The 23,433-nt window shown below is 39.6% G+C and overlaps 1 protein-coding gene across 19 annotated transcripts in view; it reads left to right on the top strand.

Moving 5' to 3' along the window:
* Nucleotides 1–23,433, top strand: part of CTNND2 (catenin delta 2) — a 1,535,845-nt gene that overhangs the window by 296,196 nt on the left and 1,216,216 nt on the right. For all 19 annotated transcript variants that reach the window (XM_075586233.1, XM_075586237.1, XM_075586242.1 and 16 more), the window contains exon 2: nt 12,035–12,168. In XM_075586233.1, coding sequence (XP_075442348.1) covers nt 12,035–12,168 — 134 coding nt within the window. The remainder of the gene's footprint in view (nt 1–12,034; nt 12,169–23,433) is intronic.

The raw sequence follows: 23,433 nt of genomic DNA, 5'->3' as shown, positions 1-23,433 counted from the left end.
ATTGAAAAATTCGGTTCTATAGGGCTCTTAGTTCCTCCCTTGGTATACTAATTGGAAGGGTCTGAAAATAGTACAGCAATCTGGGAAGGATTTTCATTTTTATTGAAACTATTCTTCCAAAACTAGATTTCTGATGTTTGCTCCAGTTCAGTAAGTCCTTTTTAATATTATCAAATAGAGTAAGGTACTTTGGTAACAAGATTTGTAGTTTCTAGAGATAGACCCCTAAATATTTAAGATAATCAGAGCGCCATCTAAATTTAAAGTTTTGCTGAAGGCGTTTAATTTCAGATTTTTGGAAGGACAGGTTCAAAGCTTCTGACTTATCCTTATTTATTTTGTACCCTGACAGCCTGACAAACTCCCCCAAAGACTGCAGCAAATTTGGTAAAGAAATCATAGGGTTAGCCAATGTCAGAATAACGTCATCGGCAAAAAGCAATATCTTGTTGTTTTTGTCACCTATGTCTATTCCTGGGATATCCGGATGAGATCGAATCGTTGTTGATAGAGGCTCGATGGAGAGTGCAAAAAGGAGGGGAGATAAGGGGCAGTCCTACTTCGTGCCATTCTTAATATTTATAGTTTCTAGATTATTGCTTGGTAGTTTAATCAAGGCCCTAGGAGAGTGATAGGATAGGTCTCTGACCCCGTCCAAAAAAAGACCCGAAAAGCGAAAGGACTGCGTAGTTTTATCTAAAAAAACAAACATTTTATTCTATCGTACGCCTCCTCTGCATCAAGGCTTAATAGAATCGCTTTTGTCTTTGTGAAGTGGACATGTTCTATGATGTTAATTATTTTTCTTATATTATCTGATGCCTGCCAGAGATGAAGCTCACCTGATCTATATTAATAAGCCTTGACATAATTGGGTTTAACCTATCGGCTAGGGTCTTGCTATAGATTTTAATATCCAAGTTTAATAATGAGATGGGTCGATAGCTACCGCATTGGAGAGGGTCGCAACCCATTTTATGAATGATAGCTAAATTAGCAGTGGTCATATTTTCTGGGATTATTTTGCCTTCTAGAAATGAGTTGAACATCTCAAGGAGATATTATGTAAGGTATGGTAGGAACTTTTTATACTATAAAATTATGGTAAAGAAGGGGGTATGACCCCAAAGAATTTCTGATGCTACCAAAACTTGCTATATGAAATGAGCAGTCATAAAGTTCCTGTGTGCAAAAAAACGGAGGTGACCGCCACTATCAGCAGTAAATGAAATAAATAAATCACAATATAACAGAAACGCATGTGTAAAGGACTAACCGGGGTGGGGGCTAAAAAGGCAGTAACTGTTTAGAAGTACAGGGCTACACATATAGATACATGCCGCCGAGTAAGTCATGAAAAAACAGAAGCTGCTACCCTTTCCAGACCCCGTGTCACACGGCATATTACCTGTCTCAGCTGGCTGGAATCCGTGAGTTCCTCAAAGACGCTGGTATTGGGCTGTCCTCCCTGCTGTAGCGCGGTCTGTGTGCTCCTGCCGATGCGGTAGGTAATTGAAGCAGAGGAGAAATCCTGGCAGTCACTGCAAAGGCTCCATGAGGCTCAACCAAGCATTATAATAGAAAAACTTTATTGGTACAAAATGGTGAACATAGAAAAAACCTCTAACGCGTTTCGTCCTGCTAAGGGACTTTATCAAAGAGATAATTTCCGGACTCACAGGTATGCCTAAATAGATAGTACTATGCTCTTATTGGACTAAACTAAATTACTGCTGCGGCCAAGTTTATTCGAGCATTTGCCCGTTCTTGGCCGCAGCAGTAGCCTGGCGCGCACCGGAGGGTGACGGGCGCGCGCCGAAGCAGCGGAAGAGCGCCCTCCGATCGGGGCGCTCTCCCTACCGCTGCCGGGTCCGCCGGGTCCCCCGGAACCCCCTGCCGCCGTCCCCCACATCGCGGGACACCAGGGCTCCCTCGGGGAGCCCTGGACACGCGTGCAGGGGGCGCAGGCTCCCGAAGACGCGTGACGACGCGCGGCACGCCGAGGGGCGGCCACTAGCAAGCCGGGAAATCTCCCGGCTTGCGGATCTGGCCGCACTGCGATTAAGTGTGTCGCCAGTGTAGCACAGATGCTTAATAATGGCACTAATTACTGTAAGAACAAAGACTGGAGCAGACTAATCTAAATGGAGATACTGAATAAAACACGGTAAGTAAATAACAAACACCAATAGATGAAAACTATAAATAAAGAGTCTAACAAGGATAAGAAAGGAGGGAGGGAAAGGAAAAAGAAGAGAAAAGAGGGGGAAAAAGTAGAAAAAAGAAGAAAAGAAAAAAGAAAGAAGGAGATAAAGGAATATAAAAAAATATATAAAAACTATAAAAGTAATTTAAAAACAACTTCCATCACTTAGAACCACCTATATATAATATAATATAACAAAAAAGCTCAGATAGAAAATATTAAATAATATTAATATGAATTAATATTATAATATGAATTATTATTATTATATGAGTATTAATATTATATTATATATTATATTATATATAGGTGGTTCTAAGTGATGGAAGTTGTTTTTAAGTTACTTTTACAGTTTTTATATTCTTTTTTTATTCCTTTATCTCCTTCTATCTTTTTTTCTTTTCTTCTTTTTTCTTCTTTTTTTTCCTCTTTTCTCTTCTTTTTCCTTTTCCCCCCTCTTTTCTTATCTTTGTTAGACTCTTTATTTATAGTTTTCATCTTTTGGTGTTCGTTATTTACTCACTGTGTTTTATTCTGTATCTCCATTTAGATTAGTCTGCTCCATGTCTTTGTTCTTACAGTAATTAGTGCCATTATTAAGCATCTGCGCTACTTTAGTTTAGTCCAATAAGAGCATAGTACTCTCTATTTAGGCATACCTGTGAGTCTGGAAATTATTTCTTTGATAAAGTCCCTTCGCGGGACGAAACGCGTTAGTGGTTTTTTCTATGTTCACCATTTTGTACCAATAAAGTTTTTTCTATTATAACACTTGGTTGAGCCTCATGGAGCCTTTGCAGTGACCGCTGGGATTTCTCCTCTGCTTCAAATACTATAAAATTAGAAGGCCATCAGGATCTGGAGATTTACTTGATTTAAGGGTCTTGATTACATTAGTCAGTTCGATATGTGTAATCTTGCTGTTTAGATTATTTTTTACTGTTTTGGTTAGTGTGACATAGTCCAAAGATGTTAGGCAGCTTTCTGCCCCTTTTTAGGTCAGAAAGTGCAGGAATAGTGCAAAATTATCCATTCCACAGCTTCACATTTCCTCAGGCTGGTGGATGGAAAGTCCAGACCACAGTTTACAATGTGTCTAGTTCTCCCTTACCTGCTTTCTTAATCACTAGCACAGTTAGTTAGAGCAGAGAGGGTTGCATGTCAGTCTCTCTTCTTAGAGCCTGGAGGCTAGGGTATCGCTGCTCCCCTGCATCCAGTTTGGGGAGGACGCCCCCTTCAAGTATCGCAGTACCAGAGGATTTGCCTGGACACTTGGGACCGAGTTCCCACCACGAACAGATAAGACAAACAAATATTTATTGCTGTGTCTAAAAGACTGTATGCTGTATCTAGTGACCCTAAATGAGAGGGTATTGTTTTAAGATGGGGAAACAGGTTAGTTGGCCCAGCAGCAGTTATAGAGGCTTATTCTGCTGTGTAGTTAGATTCCTGAATGGGACAGGATTTCTTTATATGATTTATTTTGTTTCTTAAAGTGACAGTGTGTGAAATATTATAACACTGATATGAGTAAACCGCTGAAGGTTCATGACTGAGTGCCTCCTGCCTACACCTGTTAAAGCTGCAGTCCCTTACTGGGATGAAAATAACGCAGGCAGAAGCCTGAGTTAAATGACGTAATGCTTTGTATGATCCTGTTATTTGTATAATTAACCCTAGAAGACTGTGTCGGGAAGATCCCAGACAGACGTCAGCGCTACAAAAGAGGGACGTTTGTCACATTAGTTACGGGAGCTTACAGGAATCCAAATATTTCGAGATGGCCTCAGAATTTGAGAGATATGTGAGCCCTTCCAAAAAGTTCAAATCATATGTCCACATACTGCACCGACACACTTTATTCGAGCAAATACCCGGTATGTACCTGGCAGATACCTGGAATGCGCCGCTCTTCACCTCTGACAAGCCCCGTTGCATTTGCCTTCCCAGCCTGGGTTCATGCCTGGCTGATGGGCGGCTGATCTGTTAATTGATAATGATTAGGATTTAATAGGCTGCAATGCTTCGCGTGTCTACCAGATGGCATAAATTCATGAATTGTAATGCAGTATATATATATGTACTGTGCAGTATTGCAGCCAGCGGGAATAAAATGCTTCAATCCCTGCCGGAAAATAACTCAATGCACTCGGGCAGAAAACAGTCACAAACCTCAATACACCCGGGTATACCCGAATTCGTGGGACTAGCCGAGCTCGAATAAAGTGTGTCGCCAGTGTAGAATTGAAAACATTTGTGGACAATTTCCTGATAATCATACAGTAGGTGATCAACCCATTTTTACACCTGATAGCGGATGGGGAAATAGGGAAATAGGGGGGTAGGGGGGAGGAGGCGAGATATACATCTGAGGGGGTGACAAAGTTCTAACAGTAATATTTGAAAAACCTTCCAATAAAAAGTATTTAGAGACAGTTTTACAACATCTATTTACAGCAGTGTGATGCTCTATCAAGCAAATACATTCATATATTGAAGGGTCCTCTCCACTAAGCTGGGTGGTAGGCATTCAAAGCTTAACATCTAATGATGTCTGGGGGAACTCCCGGGGCCCAAAAGAACCTCAACACTTCAGCCTTTCCTTGATTTTATCTGTATTTAAACAAAAATCGCCCTGTTGTGCAGGCTTACACTTAACTAAACATGTCTTGACTTAAGTTGTGTCCCCTAAGTGGGGGAGGGGGAAGGGGGTGTAAGGGGAGGGGTAGAGGCGGGATGAAGGGGAGGGGAAGAGGAGGGAGGGAAGTGGGGGGAAGGGGTGGGGAGGTAGGGGAGGAGGGGGGAAATGGGGGAGGGAAGGAGAGGGGGAAAGGTAGTGGGAGCAGAGAGGTAGTGCAGTAGCAAGGGGAGAAAAAGGAGAAACACTAAGACAGCATACAAAAGGGGGTGATATAATTGTGTCAATAGCATTTGATACCTGTCCACTCTTAAGATACATCAGCACATCATTACATCTACATTGCTTAGCCATGTATAGTAATATTTCATTGCTACTTCCACATATTTTAAAAATGTCTGAGAGTTGTGAAGGAGGTTTCCCCCCGACCAGGTGGAAGGATTTAGTCATTGGGTGTCCAGCGGGGCCAGGTGTGTACCCCCCAGACCCCAAAGCTTCATCCTATCTTTATATACAGTTTACATTTTGTTGGGTATTTTAATCTTTTTTATGTTATGCTATAACATAAGTGGTGGATGAGGGGGGGCTAGAAAAGGGAGTGGGGGGGATAGGGAGTATATATGACTAATAGAGTAACAGAACCCTAAGCTGGTTTGTATATAATATTATATTATCCTGGTCTCCTCCTAGGATCGTGGGCTTGTTAGGGTGACAACATGTTTTACTATAAGCGGAAATCCATTGAGTACATTTTCGTACACATTTTGCTACATCAACCACCATCACTCTTTGCTCCCGGCCTTTTGTTGACTTTGGCTGGTCAATATTTCTGAAGCTGGAGCGGGGCCGCCTAGATGGACATACCTCTGGGGCCTTGCCATGCCGAAGCGAGGGGTTAAGCTGTTCCGATGTGTAGATCCCCAGACTTTGGAGGAAGCCCTCCATCTCTTCAGGGTACCTGAGGGACATTTGTTTTCCATTTCTGAGCACTAACATCTCAACCGATGCCTTTGTCCTTCAATATCTGGGTTAGTGGTTTCAGTTAACGCCACCTGGCAAATGTCACTTTGGAGAGATCTTTTAAAGATTGGAGAGATTCGTTCTCAAACCGCTTTCTCTGGAACAGGTAATATTTTTTTATTTTGTGGAATAGTGGTGTAACCTTACGATCACATCCCTTCTTCTTTTAGGGTATTCTGATCTGGGTCCGGAGTCCTGTGAGCTCGATCTATTTCTAGTTCACGTTCTTCTAGGACTGGGTCGATTTGCTTTGAAAAGGTTGTTAAGGTACGAGCGAAGGGTTTCAGGGGAGACTGATAAAGGAATATTCCTGATTCTGATGTTCGGTCTTCTGTCCCTGTTCTCCTGCTCTTCTTGTCCTTCTTTAAGTAGATTCAGTTCGTGGCTCAACCTGATTGTTTCGTCATCAGCGGCAGCCTGTAAAAGGAGTGTTTAATCCATTGTGGTTTGTTAGTTCTTTGAGACAGTGCAGTTTTTTCTTGTTTTAATTCTTTATCTGCATTTCTAAGTTCTAGTTTAAAAGACAGCTGCATCTTTGTGAAAAGGGATTCTAGAAATTGCTGTGTCACTTCTTCACCCTCTGTTCCACCGCAGTCCTGGTCTAGGGAAGCACGTGGTAAGGCTTCCTCTTGGCCTCCATTCTATGGTCCGCCTGCACGCCAATTTCCCCCAAGGAATTGTGAAACCTACTGCGCCGTCAGTTTCTTGGACTTGGCTGACATTACAACAGACAACAGAGAAGCCCAATGCTACATCCAATATGACAGAAATACACAGTAAAATACTTATATATTCTCTTGAAAAAGGGTCATTTAGTTTAACAATTTGGCCAAAGCGTTGTAAGCTTGCGAGACACGACAAGGCAGACACCCATTCGCAAGTCCTAACACTACCAGATAAAATATTAATAATATAATATACCTCTATTAGGATTAGAATTCTCATTTACCTCTATTAGGAGGGAGAAGACCACCATTGGATCTATATCTAGTAGAATGAAAGGACCTACAAACTTGGGAAGTGGGGAGGGGCGGGCTTAAAACCTGGGAAGGAGGAGCCACCAAGTGTCAAAAAGGAGTGCTATTGAGCATGGCATATGTATACAACATACTACAGAATTGGCTGACATTGTCAGAAAGTTCTGAGGGTATTGGGTTGATCCAGCGATGTAATCTGATAATAGATATAGGTTATTTTCTTATTGCTTGCACGAGGGTCCCTGGAGCTCCCTCATTAGACATCCATACCCGGTTACGTCACCAGAAGTCTCCTTCTTTCTTTAGTTTTAATATTATATTTGCTGAGCAGTTTTTCTAGTATGTTGTTTTTACCTTTAAATTATGCTGTCTGCTGTTGAGGGAACTCGCTGCTTTTGGTATGGGGATTTTGGGTCTATAGCTTCCTTGGGTCTCTTCCCCACTCCAGGACTGCCCAAGGACAAATAAGAGGTGCAGAATTGGATTCCTCCTGGTTTGTGTGGGAGGTCTTACTTTTGTGGGCTGTGTGGGCCTGGCTATACTCCCCCAGTGCAGCAGGGCTTAATCAGGCTTTCACCAGGGCCCTATGCAGCATATGACCCCTGAGTGATGGGATATGCTGCATGATCCAGCTATCTGTGTCCTCCCCTGTCTGTAAGGTGATGCGCATCCCGTGCAGGCCTCACCCTGCTGTTGACTCCTAATACCATGGGCTCTCTCCCCCTTGGGGTGTAGCTCCACAGCTTAGCTCCTTATGGGCTACAACCATTGTGTTGCGATCCCAGTGGCCATCTTGGATTTCGGGACCGAGGGGTAAATCTCCCCTTTGCTGCCTCTGAATGCCGGCAAGGTTACCGGCCCGCCCACGTGGCTGCCCGCAACCCCCAGCACTGAGAGCAGGCCCCAGACCTAGCTATCACCCGGCTGCACCACCTCCCACCCGGAATTCACTCTTATCGGGAGGCCACAGCGCGGGTCGGCGCCATTTTGATTTTAGCATCCCCAGCTACTTGCGGCATTTGGGAGACCAGGTAGGCAGAGTGCTCTCTTCTTCCCCGAAGTTGCTGCTGTAGGGGTGTTCTGCAGCACTTAGGACACCCGGTGTTATATTTGGGGATGATCCTTGCCACGTTTGGAGGAGTTAATATCTTTGTAAGGCCCGGAGCTTAGGAGCTACACAATCTCTCCGCTCAACAGCACAGCCATAAACCAAATGTTTGTATTTTTAACACAATTTCAAACCAACATTAACCCGTGAAGTACCAGATTGATTGAAATACTTAATATACCCCATCATTTTTATTACAGTTTGTATAACAAGAAGTTTCTGAAACATTATAAATTATAAAAATATTTTATGGTCTACGACTCTTTGCCTTTTGGAATCACTTTCATACTTTGGAGGCCCCCTTAAACCTCCAACATCACTGGAATAGTTCGGGGCTGTTTGCTTTTACAGCCGAACTTGGCCACGCGCCGGCCTCATCCCTTGGCCGCGTGCCAGCCGCATCTCCCGTTCAGTGCTAATGGCGCTGAACAATGAAAGCGCCTGCGGCGCCGAAACAAAAAAAAAGCCCGCGTCGGCCCGCACATTTAAAATCCCCGCGGTGGCGGCCGCAGGAGACTAAAGGCGGCCGCCACTGTAATCTGACTTTTGTAAACACTGAAGCAGTCAAGATAAAACGCCTGGAAAAATATAGTGTTAGCATCCAAAAATGTCATTTTCTTTTTTGAACATTAATAATTTTGTGGTTACAAGGAGTGACATTTAGATTAGCTGGGGCACGCATCCTTATTCTGTAACTTTTTGAAGCTGAGTACAGTAAATTTAGATATACCTTTATAGCAGTTCTTTTTGAACTCGAGCAAGAGAGATAAACATTTAAGAGAAGCAATTTGCCTTCGTCTTTTTAAGTACAGTACTCATAGATCTCAATTTATGTTTTCTTTATATTTGATTATAATTCAGTTGCAAAGTAAAAGGCTTAGGCTGTAACACATCTAGGTTTAACATATGGTTGATGCCCACATTTACTCCTTCATTTTTAAATACATATTTGTGTCAGATGTTCAGTTGAACAGAGAGATCACCCACTTAAAATCTGTGCTACCCTCGAATACCTGGCAGATTAAACAAGCAAGTCCAAACATCAAGAAAAGAATATATGTAGGCATAACCAGTTTAAATATACACCTTCAATTTGCATGAATGGAAGATGGTAAAGCAGAAGGTTATATAGTAAAAACACGAATCCCAAATGTACAAAATAAAATTACTGCCAACCCCCAAAAGTCCAAGAGATAAAAAAAAGTCCCATCTCTATCTCTTGGTTTTGCACAAACTTTCAGGTGAGAGCAATAATTTTGTCAGTACATACAGTATGAGATTAGAGTTGTCACTGCATTAGTTCTTCCTTCACTGCCTTTCTTTTATTCAACTAAAAATGTGTTAACACTGAAACTTTAATCAATAATATATTAAAACCAGTGTCTATTATCCTCTTAATAGCATAAAATGTAGTGTTTATGGCACAATAAGAGTATTAAAGATTTTTAGCATAGATTAAGTATGATAAAGTATTTGAAACAAATTAATTTTCATCTGTGCCTTTAATGTCTTTTAACAAACAAAAGAAAAAAGTTTATGTGCGCCTGTCAATAAAATCCCAAAGCACTCACTGGCTGGAATAAAAGTGAAATAAATAAAACCTTATGTATATGTACATTTAAAACCAACAATTGGTAGTGTGACATGAACCATTAGGGAGTGAAGGGGGTAGGCTCCAGCTCAAATAACAAAAACGGTCCTAAAGTGCCAAATTGCCCAAACAAACAAAGGTGCAGCCTCCAATGCAAGGTACCCAAAACCTTGCTAGGGTAGGAACAGTAAAAACAAACAGAAAGGGAAGCGCAATGTAAATTTGGGATAAGGCACAATAGCCACTTTATGTTATAAAACAGGATAAATTACATATAAATAAATCAATAAGTTATTTAACTAAAAATGTGTTAACACTGAAACTTTAATCAATAATATATTAAAACCAGTGTCTAGCATCCTCTTAATAGCATAAAATGTAGGGTTTATGGCACAATAAGAGTATTAAAGCATTTGCGCAAATTTAGAAATTTGGAAATTGATTTTTAGCATGGATTAAGTATGATACAGTATTTGAAACAAATTAATTTTCATCTGTGCCTTTAACGTCTTTTATTCCCTTAAACATAGTTGAAGTTTGATGGCCATTTTGAAGTTATATTGACACGTAGAGAAAAAATATACATTTAGCGTCATTAAGCATCAGAGCATTTTACCAACCACACTACAACACAATTCTGGGTGTAAAAGGGAGTTTAGCCCCACAGTTCTTTTTCGGTGTCCTAAAACCTGTTGAAATGTGAATCGTTTGCCATTTAAAGCAGAAATCTGGAAACATTTTATGTTTTTTTTTTTAAATAAATCAGTTCTATAGTATTAGATAATAGTGTCTGCATTTTTTAACTCCAGATGCCATTTGTAAGGATTTTATTAATGTACTGATCAACCTTTGGTTACTACAGCAACGATTTAGAGCATCACATTCTCTTCCGAAACAGGCTCTGAAACATACAAAGCTTTTTAAGCTTTTCCCTATGGCAAGTATCACAAACAGATCTGTTGCTGTATTCCAAACTTACTCCTTAAGCTGTAACAATAATGTGTTATACTTAGTAATATAGGTAGTCCTCGTTATCCAACACTTTACAATGCAACCCTAAGGGCCGTTTTTCAACGCCGGAATGTGTTATCCGACGCCTGAATACGTTATCCAACGCTCACCACCATTGATTAACATGGGACTCACTTTACAGCGGTTTCACTATCCAACATTTCCAGAATGGATTCCGTTGGATAACCGAGGACTGTCTGTATAATGTTACATACTGTATCAGCTGCAGTATTTCACAGACTGCAGCACAAAGTTAGAAAGCAGCCATTTTGTTAGGCACACAATCAGGACTTTTACAGATTTATAACAGGACCACTGAACTATTGTCAGCTTAGTTAAGAATGGAGAATTATACATTGTCACATGCTTCACACACACACACACACACACACACACACACACACACACACACACACACACACACACACACACACACACACACACACACACACACACACACACACACACACACACACACACACACACACACACACACAATAAATAAAGGGGATGGATTGGATGTAGTATTGCTGCTTTAAACACAAAATATCTTGATTCATACTGTATTTATCATTGGTCTTTTGAAACCATTTTAGTTGTAATCAATATGTATTCTTGTATGATGCATGTAATGTGCTTAAATGTCTATAAACACTAGGTACAAACTAGCTATAACAAGTAAGTAAGTAGATCAATATGCCTTTGTATGGTCTATCTTATGTAGATGTTTCAGTTGTTAAAAAAAAAAAAATCTGTTGCTTTGACCACTCTGAAATAGATAATATCAAACTGTAAACAAGCTGGAAACCTAGACATTCATAATCCTCATGATGTACAGTATCCCACTTCTACTTTGTCAGTCCATCATCAATGCCGCACTTTCCCTGTTTATGAATCCTGCTGGAGGGGGAGTAGAATGTTATGCTTATGAAGACTTAACTCTAAACACTATTACGTACTGTAATTCTGTTAACGAAATTCTGTTTATCAGAAGTTAGAACATAGAGGTATATGGGATTGTACAAATAAAAGTGACTTACATGGCTCGCTCTTAGCTTAGGTATAAAAAAGGAAAGCTCAGTGCTGATCTAATTAAAAGCTTCCCATTATAAATATGAACATGAACTTGGCTCAATTGGCTTATTTATCTATTGCCTAAATATAATAGTGTATGAAGAGACTTCTGATTTATATTCAGTGGCTGACCTGCTGTCACTTTGCTGGAACAAGTTTCTTTGTTTCAGTAGCATATTGTGATTCTAAATATATCAGGGAACAGATTGCCTTTAGTATTCTGTAGCTCTTTTGCATGATCCATAGCTACAAAATCCTCTATCAGCCATATCTGTTTTCTAACTAGAAAGCATTTTACTTTAAAGGCTGGCTGCGTGCACATCTATTTCTAACCTTTAGTTTCATAAGAAGTACAATTGTCTCAACGCGTTATTTATTTATTTTTTGTTTGTTTTGTTTTTTATTATAGGAGCTATGCCTGTTCCAGACCAACCGTCATGTTCGGAAAAAACTAGTTCCCTCAGCCCAGGGCTGAATACATCTAATGGAGATGGTTCCGAAACAGAAACAACCTCAGCTATCCTAGCTTCTGTCAAGGAGCAGGTAGGCAAATTGATGTGTTTTCTTAAGTAAACAAAAAGTTGATCTATTTCTTGTTAATATTATGTACAGTGTCATTAGCTATGCATTCTCTGTGGAATTGTAGAAAGGCTGCATTGTGTTGTAAAAGCATGCAGTTATTATACTAACAGCACTGGGTGGTCATTTGGGTCAATTACTATCATTAAGGAATAATTTTATGATAAGTTATTACATTTTCCTAAACACTGCCACAAGATGGGTAATGTGAAATGCAATTTATCTGTATCAGTATGTGTATGCTGCTTAAAAGAAGAATGTTGGTGTAAAGACATACAGTTCCACCACTCTATGCATCTTTTCTTGTTTGTGATTATAATGTCATCATAAGTCAAACAGGTAAATATGAAGGACAAGAAGTATTATGTTAATAATTAATTTCAGTAAGACCCAATGAAAGTATATTCATTTTCTACAACACAAATGCATTTAAAAGTTTGTTTATTTTAATTCACTATGTACTGTAGGACTACTATGTGTACATTTGTAGACCACTTATGCTGGAATTTTTATAGCTACAATAAGGGGTACCAGAGCTTAATCTTGCTTAAACTGCTTTTAACTTGAAATTCAATCTTGGTTATTTACTAAAGGGGGGGTGAGGGGTGGTTCATGAAGCTCTGATAAAAGGTAACCGTGCTTGATCCAAGTCAATAGCAGGAAATGCCGGATCAAGACCCTTTACCCATTGTCAGAGCTTCATGAATCTTACAATTTGTTAAAGATATAGAGCAATATTTCCTATGTAGCCTTGTACCACAAGACACCTTCCAGCCCATTGAATTCAAATATATCATTATACATTCTTAGAAAAGAAATAAACTAAAGTCGCACAGTATGTACTTTTCTCTGTCATTTGTCAAAGTATCAGCTTGTTTTCAATAATATGTATTTCTGTATGAGATTTTTTATAGCGCCAACCAAGTATGCAGCACTTTGTAATTTTTACAATATTGCAATACAATTACGATACAGGGAATATAATAATAGAGATGGGATAAGCGCATCAAGATATTGCTGTAACATTGGGAGAAAGGAGTGTAATTATAAAAAAATTGAACATAAACTTAAATGTAAGAAGAATACTATAATTTTGCTCAAAGTTATTTTCTACTGTATCACAACACTTAAAGGTACAGTTCACTGTATACATTTATTTATGCAGTTATTTATTTAAACATTTCCTTACCATACTGTACAGTAGTGTATCCGGCCACTCCTGCTTCTCTTACCGTGCACCCCATAACTGAAACAGTCTACTGGAGACTCTCGCTTCCGACACCAGTCTAAATTCTTTCAAAACGAAAGCGGTCTCACATTTTAATCTGGTGTGTAACTGTTATATATGCCTATAATATACACTGGCGGCACACTTTATTCTTACCTGGCTAGTACCGCAAGCTGGGAGGTGTCCCGGCTTGCTCGTTGCTTTCCCTCTGCGTGCCGCGCGTCATCGATGCGCGGTCACGCTTCATCGGGAGCGTGCGCGCACGGCGCGCGTGCCCAGGGCTCCCCGAGGGAGCCCTGGGTTGCTCCTAATGTAGGGGATGCGGTGGGGGGCTCCGGGGGACCCGGCGGACCCGGAGAGGGGAGGGGGAAGCCCTGATCGGAGGACCGATCCTCCGAGGCTCCGGCGCGCGCCCGGGACACCTCGGCATGCCCCCGTTTACTGTCGCGGCCGAGACCGGGCAAAGGTAAGAATAAACTCGGCCGCGACAGTATATTATCTTTAACTGTGCATACAATGTCTTGTATTTAATGTACTGTATAACCCTTTTCACTCATTGTAACTATGTTTTTGTAACCATATATTTATCATTATAACTCTGTGCCAAGGACATACTTGAAAACGAGAGGTAACTCTCAATGTATTACTTCCTGGTAAAACATTTTTATAAATAAATAACTAGTGTGTCTGTGTTTTCACCTCTAGTTTTTTCCCCTGCTCGTGATTTTGAAACTTTGTGTTTTACTCCTAAACATGAGCCCGCAATTAAAATAAATATGGCTGTAGCATCACTAGGACAAAAAGGAAAGTGTTGGAAGCCCTACTCCTTAAAAACAAAATGTGTTCTGACCACTAGTGATTAAATATAATCAAAAAATGTACAGAGTACTTATACATATAAACAAAGCTGCCTGATAAAAAAACTGACCAAACAAAATCAGGGAAACATACATATAACAAATACAAACCGGCACCTCAAAAAGTCCAATAAATGCAAATATAAAGTAATATGAAGTAATATGAAACCTTATTATAGAAGTCCAATCTGGTACATCCGGATCCACTGGAATAATCCACGAAGAAGTTTCCCCAGGACATGTGGGATTAAACACAAGGGACAATCATAGTGTGTATTGCTGCATAAACAACATAACAACAAACAACTAGGACAGGACAAGACTAACACACTAACAAACAATGAACAATCAAAACACTGCTGAAATAATCAGTTAAGCTAATATATTATATAAAAGAGACAACTTCTGTCTAAAAATATATGAGTTGCGTTGCGTTGCTAATCCGGTTTATAAAAACCAGAATCCTACTCACATCAATTAGGAGTTAAAAAGGCACTCCCAAACAGTCGCAGATGACTCCTAGTGGCTCCTCCGCTGCAGGGGAATGTCTGTTCAGGGGATCCGATGATATCTGTGCTCCGTGTACCGAGCTCAAGTGCAGGAGCAGACGTCGGGGGAGAATTTCACTGAGAGCTGCTGGGCTGTTTTAACAGTGCCTGAAAGGCTGCGCGTGCGTCTCTCACAATCAGCTGTAACCTCTGACCCTACGCGTTTTGTGATTGCATCACTTCCTCAGGGGTATATATGGTTTCATATTACCTTATATTTGCATTTATTGGATTTTTTTGAGGCGCCGGTTTGTATTTGTTATATGTAGCATCACTAGACTTTAAACAGTCTTATGTGAGAAAATTTGATAAGCTTGCTTTGCCGATAAGTCCCTTGATGTCTGCATGAAAAACTGTTTTCTTGGGGTGGAGCATGATAGAATAAACATTAGGGATTGCCACAAGAACACTCTACTGCATGGGTGCTCAACTCCACTTCTCAAACTGCCCCCCACAGGTCAGATTTTCAGGATAACCCAGTTTAAGCACAGGCAGTTATGACTTTATCCTACAATATTCAGTATTGTCAGGGCGTGCTCACCACAAACGAGACGGGACCGCGGTGCTGAGGTGGGATAGGATATAACGCCACCCACAGCCACGAGGGCACGTCTTGAGAGTAGAGTGATCTGGGAGTCCGGATCGGGGCAGGAGAGGTACGGATGGTAGAGGGTGCTGTTTGCCAAGTCCGGGGTTAGAGAGAAGGATGTAATCATTTACCGTTTGCCAGGATCGGGATGCCAGAGGTGCGGAGAGTCGTGTTGCCGTATGCCGAGTTCGGGATGCCAGAGGTGCGGGTAGACGTAGCGGAAGCCGGTTCGGTACACGAGGAAGACTGCAAAACAAGACAGGACAAGAGGACTAGGGAGGCAGAGAGTGATGAGAACAACTGGTTCTTTGCTCAGCCAACGAGTCAGTGACACTGTAAGGTATATATAGGAGAGAGGGTCCAATGGCAGCGCAGCAAGGTGGGGGTGTGTGGAAGGGCCAGGCTACGGCAGGGATAGGTCCAGCATGAATCCCAGGGGAGGAGCCATAAAGCCCAGTAGTCAGACTGCATTTGATTGCAGCAATGGTTTGAGGTGCTGTGCCTTTAAGGGGTTGATGCGGCTCCATGTGGCCGCGCCTCCGTGTAGCTGTGCTTGCGGGCGCGTGACCGAGCGTAGCCGCCGACCCAAGAGTAGAAGAGGCGTTTTGGCGTGCGCGCGCGCCCACGTGGAGCTGTGATCGGCGTTCCGGAGAGAGGCTGCCTGCGTGCCGCGGGGGAACCCATCGGAGCTGCAGGTGAGTGGGGAGCACGCCGAGGGCGGAGTGACTCCCAGACCCTTACAAGTATTCAGTCATATGTTATTTTATTTTTCAAAACACATACTGTTTCTATGTGCAAAATACATCAAATGGCTATTGTAGCTCATCACGTCTTGTGATGCCAAGCGCGAAACCTGAAGAATATGTAATTTAGTAAGACAGACACATTGAAGCACTGTTATTTCTTATTTCGAGCTGTCTTTGACCTTCTGTAAAAAAAAGGACAAAGTTTAATACCTCAAGTTTTCAAACAACCTTCTCAGAGGTTGAAGTTGAGAGATAGATACATGAACAACCTTTTGTAGCCACTCTGTAAAACAAATACATTTATTCAGAAGAAAAAAATTGAAGATAAAGAAATTTAATTCTTAGCACTTGGATCCATAAATCAAACATATCAAAAGTATATCAAATTAAATTGTATGCATAATGAAAAATTATTTCTGATGTGGAGATATAAAAAAGTGTCCAATAACAACCAAAAATAAAACAGTATGGTGTAACACTAGAGGGCTCTCAGCAATTCATTAAAATATGTACATTAGTAACGAAAGCCAAGCTTCAACATTATAGAGTAAGACACTGCAATGCCAAAATGTAAGCTTTATTTAATATCTTTACATTTGAGTTATATTCCCAGGAACCTTTAACTATCTACGCCGCGCATGTTTCAAAACTATTTGCCACTTCTTCGGAGACAGTGAAATAAAGTTAAACATTAGAAAATGTTACTGATGAAGCACAACTTTATTAACATTTTGTGATGTGAAAGCTGTAGACCTCAACATTTTATTGATATTTGTAAGCCAATAAAAGATCATGTTCCTTGGTACACAACAGGCCTTTAATGATCTTGTACTAATATTAAATCATCCTTTCCATTAGTGACAGGTTGGCACTGTAGTGAAGATCTCCATGTACCATTTTCCCTTAACACCTTTTTTATATGTCTGTTGTGTTGTCAAAATAAACACTTATACATTTAACGTTGCAAACATTAATCATGCAGTCTCATTTAAGACCAAATATTACTAACCACAAGACATAACTATGAGATTGATGCTCAAAGTCTGGGCATTTTTCCATTGCTTTTAATCAATGATTTTATTAAGTGTGGCAACTACCCAAGGGTTTTGCAACGCAGGTTATTATGGTGAGCATTTGAGGCTAATACCCGAATGTAGAAGAGGTGGATCTTAAGAGATGTCTTGAAATCTTGGATGGTGGGAGCTTTCCTAATTTTCATCGGGAGTCCTGGTCTAGTTAGCTAATAGGTAATCCGTTCCAAGATGTTGGTGCTAGGCTATGTGTGACCTTTTAGATGATAGAGACTACTTTTTCATAAGGAGAGGTTTGAGTGTTTTGAAGAAGCAGAGGCAGTAGAGGAAGGACTTGACTGCCTTCCACTGTGAGATTACTATCAATGGTGATGTGCAGGCTTTTCACGATCTTGTATAGAGCTATTAAGCAGTCTTGGATTTGGGTGTATTTTTGGTTCTTTAGTTTATCAATTTGCTTCTGACCTTCTATCATAGTTACATAATGACATAGCAGATGAGGGTGGAAAAAGACATAGTACTGTATGTCCATCCAGTTCAACCTACGTTAAATTAAGACAACAGATATAGGATAAGTATTTGTATTTACAGTATTTTGATCCAGAAGAAGGCAAACAAAAAAACTCCAGTAAAACATTATCCAACAATGTCTCATAAGGGGAAATAAATTATTTCCTTCCTGTCTCCAATCATGGAAAATCAGATTTCTCCCTGGATCAACATACTTCCCATGTTTACTTGTTTGGTATATCCCTGTATACCTTTCCTTTCTAAAAAGATGTCCAACCATTTGTTGAAGATATCTATTGTATCTGCCTTCATAGTCTATATTTTTCATGAATTCCACATTTTAACAGCCCTTACTGTAAAGAACACTTTCCTTTGTTGCTGTTGAAATTTCCTTTCCTCCAACTTTAAGGGATTAACCTGTGTCATTTGTATTGCCTTTCGAATGAATAGTTATTTTGAAAGCTGGTTGGGTTGAGAAATATATTCTCTTTTCTAGTCTTTTTTTTTATTAAGATACTTAAATAACTTTTTAGGGTTAATCCCATCTCCTATTGCATTTCGTTATTCATTTACAATTTTGGCTAATCTGGTTATGCCTTTGCAACTTTTATAACATTCCTTATGATTTTTATGATTCTGATATGATGCTTCCATTCCTTGTGACCAAGTTTCCTGACTTCAAGTATCTAATATTTCTTTACATTTCCTCCCCTACCTGTTTATTTACCCACATTGGTTTCAATTGGTTTCTTTTAAATTTATTACCCAACTGATACAGTAAGTGTGCTCTTCTAACAATATTTTAAAGACCACCCTTTTATCTTCCACATTTTTTCCTGCAAAAACATCACACCAATGTATTCCTTGTAAATTATTCCTCAGTGCAATAAAATCTCCTTTTGGAAATGTTAAAGTCTTTGTTGAACCCGTATAATATGTTTTTTGATAAAATATATATATTACTGGATTAGGTATTACTGTATTAGGTTATATCAAACAATGTAGAAGTAATAACAAATATTCAAGTCTGGGAAAATTTGGGAAACAGTGATCCTGGTTGGTTCCTCAATTAATTGGGTCATGTAATTATCTTTTAGCAACCCCAAAAACCTGTTTCCTTTTTGTAATGTATCATTGCTCCAGTCTATGTCTGGATAATAAAAATAAATAAAATGTTATGAAAACATAACCTAGTTTTGCTTCCATCACCATTTGCAAAAGTAGTTTAGCTTCTTCAATCTCACAGATATTCAGTGGTTTATATCATATAACTATAAACATGTTCTTTGTACTTTTACCGCCACTGCTATCCACAAAGTCTCTACATTTTCATCAATCCCTTCATTAAACATCTTCACTTATATTAGGTTTTAAATCTGGTTAAACATATAAATATACTCCACTACCTCTTCTATTTGCACGATCCCGACGAAAAACAGAATAACACTGTAAATGAACTGACTAGTCATGAGTTTCATCCACTATGTTTCAGTAATACCTATATCATACTGCTCCCTTCTAGCTATTAATTAAAGTTTCACCATTTTACTTATTGCATTACCAAGCATGCATTTAAGTTTTTTTCCAGCCTGTGCTATTGTTATCTTTTCTGCTCCTGCCTTTCGAGTCCAATTGGATTTAGTATTTAGTAGTTTAATAGCATAGATATTACCTTTTTAGATTGGTGCTTCTCTGCTTCAAAACTCCCACTTCCCCCACTCCACCCCCATGAACAGCTATTTACCCATTTCAATCTATTCTGTCTAGTCCATTATCTCTTTCTTGTCCCCTCCCCCTCATACTGTAGCTAGTTTTAAATCTTCACCAACCCTTTTAACGTTCTCCCCCTAGCACAGAAGATCCCTCTTTGTTGAGGTGCAATCCTTCCATATTATAAAATAGCAGCTCTCAGAGAAAGATTCCCAGTGCTCTTCATCTTTCTCTAACTTTAGCATTGGTGCCAACATGTACAAAGACCTGGCTCCTCCCAGCAATTGGTATACTCGATCCGCAACGTACCAAACCCGATCATCCGGGAAACAACAAACTGTTTGGTGCATGCGGGAATGGCAACAGATTGTCCACTCTACCTTCCTAATAATGGAGCCCCCTACCACCACAACCTTCCTGGTCTCTTAGTATCCTGAGTCCCCTATGTTCTGATGGAACTATTCATGATAGTCTGTGTTCTCCATGACTATTTTTTTAACCAACTTTCATCCATCCATGTTCTTAGATCTGCAATGCAAGCCTCACATACAACCATGCATCATCTGCATATTGATGATATTTGAGACTATTCCATGAAATGATGGGACTCTGTGGCTTCATATTGATGTTAAAGAAAAGAGGGGAGAGAATGGAGTTTTAAGGCACGGTACATGCATACTCTTTGGATTCTTCTGTTTAAGAAGCAGACAAGCCAGTCAAGATCTTGGTCAGATTTCCCTGCAACAGTGTTCAGCCTTTGGAATAGGGGGGTGAGAACTGATGGAGATCCACTATCCAAATAAGTAAATTATCACACTTATCGTGGCTGTGAAGTCTTCCGAAACCTGACTGAGTTTTTTCAAGAATCTTATCTTTTTCTAGGTGGGCTTGCAGTTTGAGCATCTTTTCACATGTTTGGAGATTAATGGGATCTTGAAAACTGGTCTGAAGTTGCTAGTGTTGATTTTTGGAGAACAAAGTCAGACTAAGTAAGATTTTAGGTTTTCCAGGAACTAGCTCTGATCTATTGATTGGTTGGCACTCCTGTATGTCTTCTGAGGCTTTCACAAGCCAGTGTGGACAGGGTCCCGGTCACATGTTGTTGGTCTGATGTTGTTGATTATATCCCAGTTAGAGAATCCATGGAACCTCATGTTTCTGGGTTTATTTACAACATTTGGTAAAAAAAAAATTTGGCCCACCCCAATAACTACAGCTTATACTGTAATTTAAACATTTCCTATCTTGAGAAGCATGTAGAAAAAACTGGCATGATGCCAAAAAGACTGCCACACCACAAACATATAATGAAGCGAAGAGGATGAGAAAAGAACGATTTATTGTATAAAAATGGAGAGAACTACACTGATGTTTCATCCAAAAGGACTTTATCAAAGTGTATACTTTGATAAAGCCCTTTTGGGTGAAACATGTCAGTGTAGTTCTCTCCTTTTTATACAATAAATCATTCTTTTTTCATCTTTGCTTCATTATATGTTTGTGGTGCGGCAGTCTTTTTGGCATCATGCCAGTTTTTTTTGTACATGCTTCTCAATTCTGATGCTTTGCAAACAGAAGAATCTACCTTGCAAGTGAAGAAACTCCTATTGCTGTGGATTCCACTAAGGAGTAACAGTACTGTCATCTGTTTGTGAGTACTATTCCAGTATTATTGGATTGTCTTTGCAATATAGGAGGTTATTTCTATGTGTTGGAACAAAATAACAGGTCCAAAGTATACTCTAAGTAAAGTGGGACCGCAGTTCAATGCTAAATCCTCCAGAAGATTACTCACACAAATATTTAATCTCATCATATGCTTGATAAAGGGTTTCTGAATAATTGTTATTAAACTACATAGAACGCATACAGGCTAAACTATATACCAGTTTTTCTTTCATTTTGAAGTGAATCCCATATTTTTGTAGCCCCAGCTTTCCCCCTTGCCTTTCAGGTTAGAGGATTTCATCATAATCTTGAGAAGCAAATCAATTTCAATTTCTATTTGTTCAAACTTGCTTTTGACCACTAATTATACATTAACTATAATGCTATAGAGTTCACATTTTCTTACATTTCTCTTATTTGCAATAAGTAACTAGCCTTACGACCAATACCAAACATGATGGCTTGTTGAAGTAACTGTTGATCATGGTATACTATTAAGATAGAGAATATAATTTTTTAAAAAAATGATCTTTCAGCACTTTATGAAACTAACCTGGAATTCACAAAGATTTGTAATGTTAGAATACATTAATTCCTGAACTGACAATATGCCTAAAGATTATATACATATTTTTTGACATAAAATACTTCTCAGCTCTTTTGACATCACTAGCAGAAATTAAAATCAACAATGAAGGAAAAGGGATGAATTAGGAAATAGCTATTAGCAAGTCAAATCAGAATAAAAATACAGAGCAACCCATACATTTGACAAATGTAAAATCAGTATGGGTTTCTAAATTAGAAAAATAGTTGCACGGTATGACTATGCATTTACTCATAAATGTGAAGTAATAGTTTGCTTTTCTGAACTGGGAATTTGTGATTGGAATGGGAAAACATTTAATTACAACTTATTTTGACAGAAACAAGACAATCAACCTAATGAAAATAATAATTGAATTTGTATTTTTTGGTGACATTTTTTAGTTATATCCACTGGGTAGTTCAGTATTGCAAAACTGCGTAATGCACAAGATCATGGGATTCCCTGCATCCCTTCTCACCTGTATTGTTCTAAAGTTCTTCCTATAGGTATTAAGTAGAAATAGCTGTGTTAATCCAGTTACAATACTGCAGAGTAAGTGAGTACAGATGCAGCCACCAGTATTAGATCACTTGCCTTGGAAAATCTAGGGCAATCTCCCATAAACTGTAAAAACTAAGGCATCTCACAGTAAACACGCGATGCACTGCCGTCAGAACAAATGGAAGGCTGGTCAGCTGACTGTGAAAAAACTTTATTGCTCCAATGTAGAGCTAGCACACTTTGACTGCGTTTCAGCCAATTGGCCTTTGTCAAAAAGTGAATAGCAGCTCGCAGACCGCACAATGATATAGCGTGTTCAATCATCTACACCTGTCACTCCCTCATCACCAAGGTGAAGAGCCGGTGTGTGATGAACACAGAAATATCCACTGACACATTGAGTGAGTTAAAAACATATATACAGCGATTCACCTGCCCTCCACTAGCAACATAAACAATCCGAAATCGTGTAGAGGAGATGATAAAGAACAGGGCTGGCTTTATCACGTTAATGAATGGTTAAAAAACAAATTAGTTACAATTGGTAAGCATGAATCCTTGTATAGAATAAACATATTATTCATATTAAATGGCAAAACTGGATGACACTATTCTATAATATATAGAGGTTCATGGTTAACATGGTGGAACAATAGGTTATATCTAGAAGTACATGTATTGTAGTAATCAAAGAGAGCATACAGTGCACTTACTGTGTATATATAAAAATCAGAATTAATGGTATAACTGTGATGCCAACATTATGAGGATAATGGAACAAGGAAGGGGGGAGGGGGGGGGGGGGAGGGGGGGGAAAGAGGAGGGGGGGGGGAGGGGAAAAAAAGAGGTTTGGGGAATGTCCTTTATTCATTACTAAACACAGCAGACACACTTCACAGATAAGAAGATATTGTGTGTCCAAACATTGGAACATTTCTAAAACTTGACTCAGACCTAGATGACATTACTATAAAAGGTCCTAAATTTGCCTTTAAGAAAGCCAATACCCTAGCTACTCATATATCTAGGAGTACATTTCAATCACAAAAACCCTCCATTTCAAACATACCTAAGGGCTTCTTTAAATGCGGGTTTTGTAGACCATGTCAATTTGCATCATCCATCAAGAGGATAACTACTATATACCCCAAAACAAGATATAGGATTAAAACCTATATTAACTGCCATACCACCCATGTGATCTATGTCATCACCTGTGGGTGTCATTTGAAATATGTTGGGAGGACCATTA

The sequence above is a fragment of the Ascaphus truei genome, chromosome 2, assembly GCF_040206685.1.
Source record: "Ascaphus truei isolate aAscTru1 chromosome 2, aAscTru1.hap1, whole genome shotgun sequence".
Taxonomy (NCBI): domain Eukaryota; kingdom Metazoa; phylum Chordata; class Amphibia; order Anura; family Ascaphidae; genus Ascaphus; species Ascaphus truei.
Note: the sequence above shows the minus strand (reverse complement) of the source record. Positions and strands in the feature narration are given on the sequence as shown.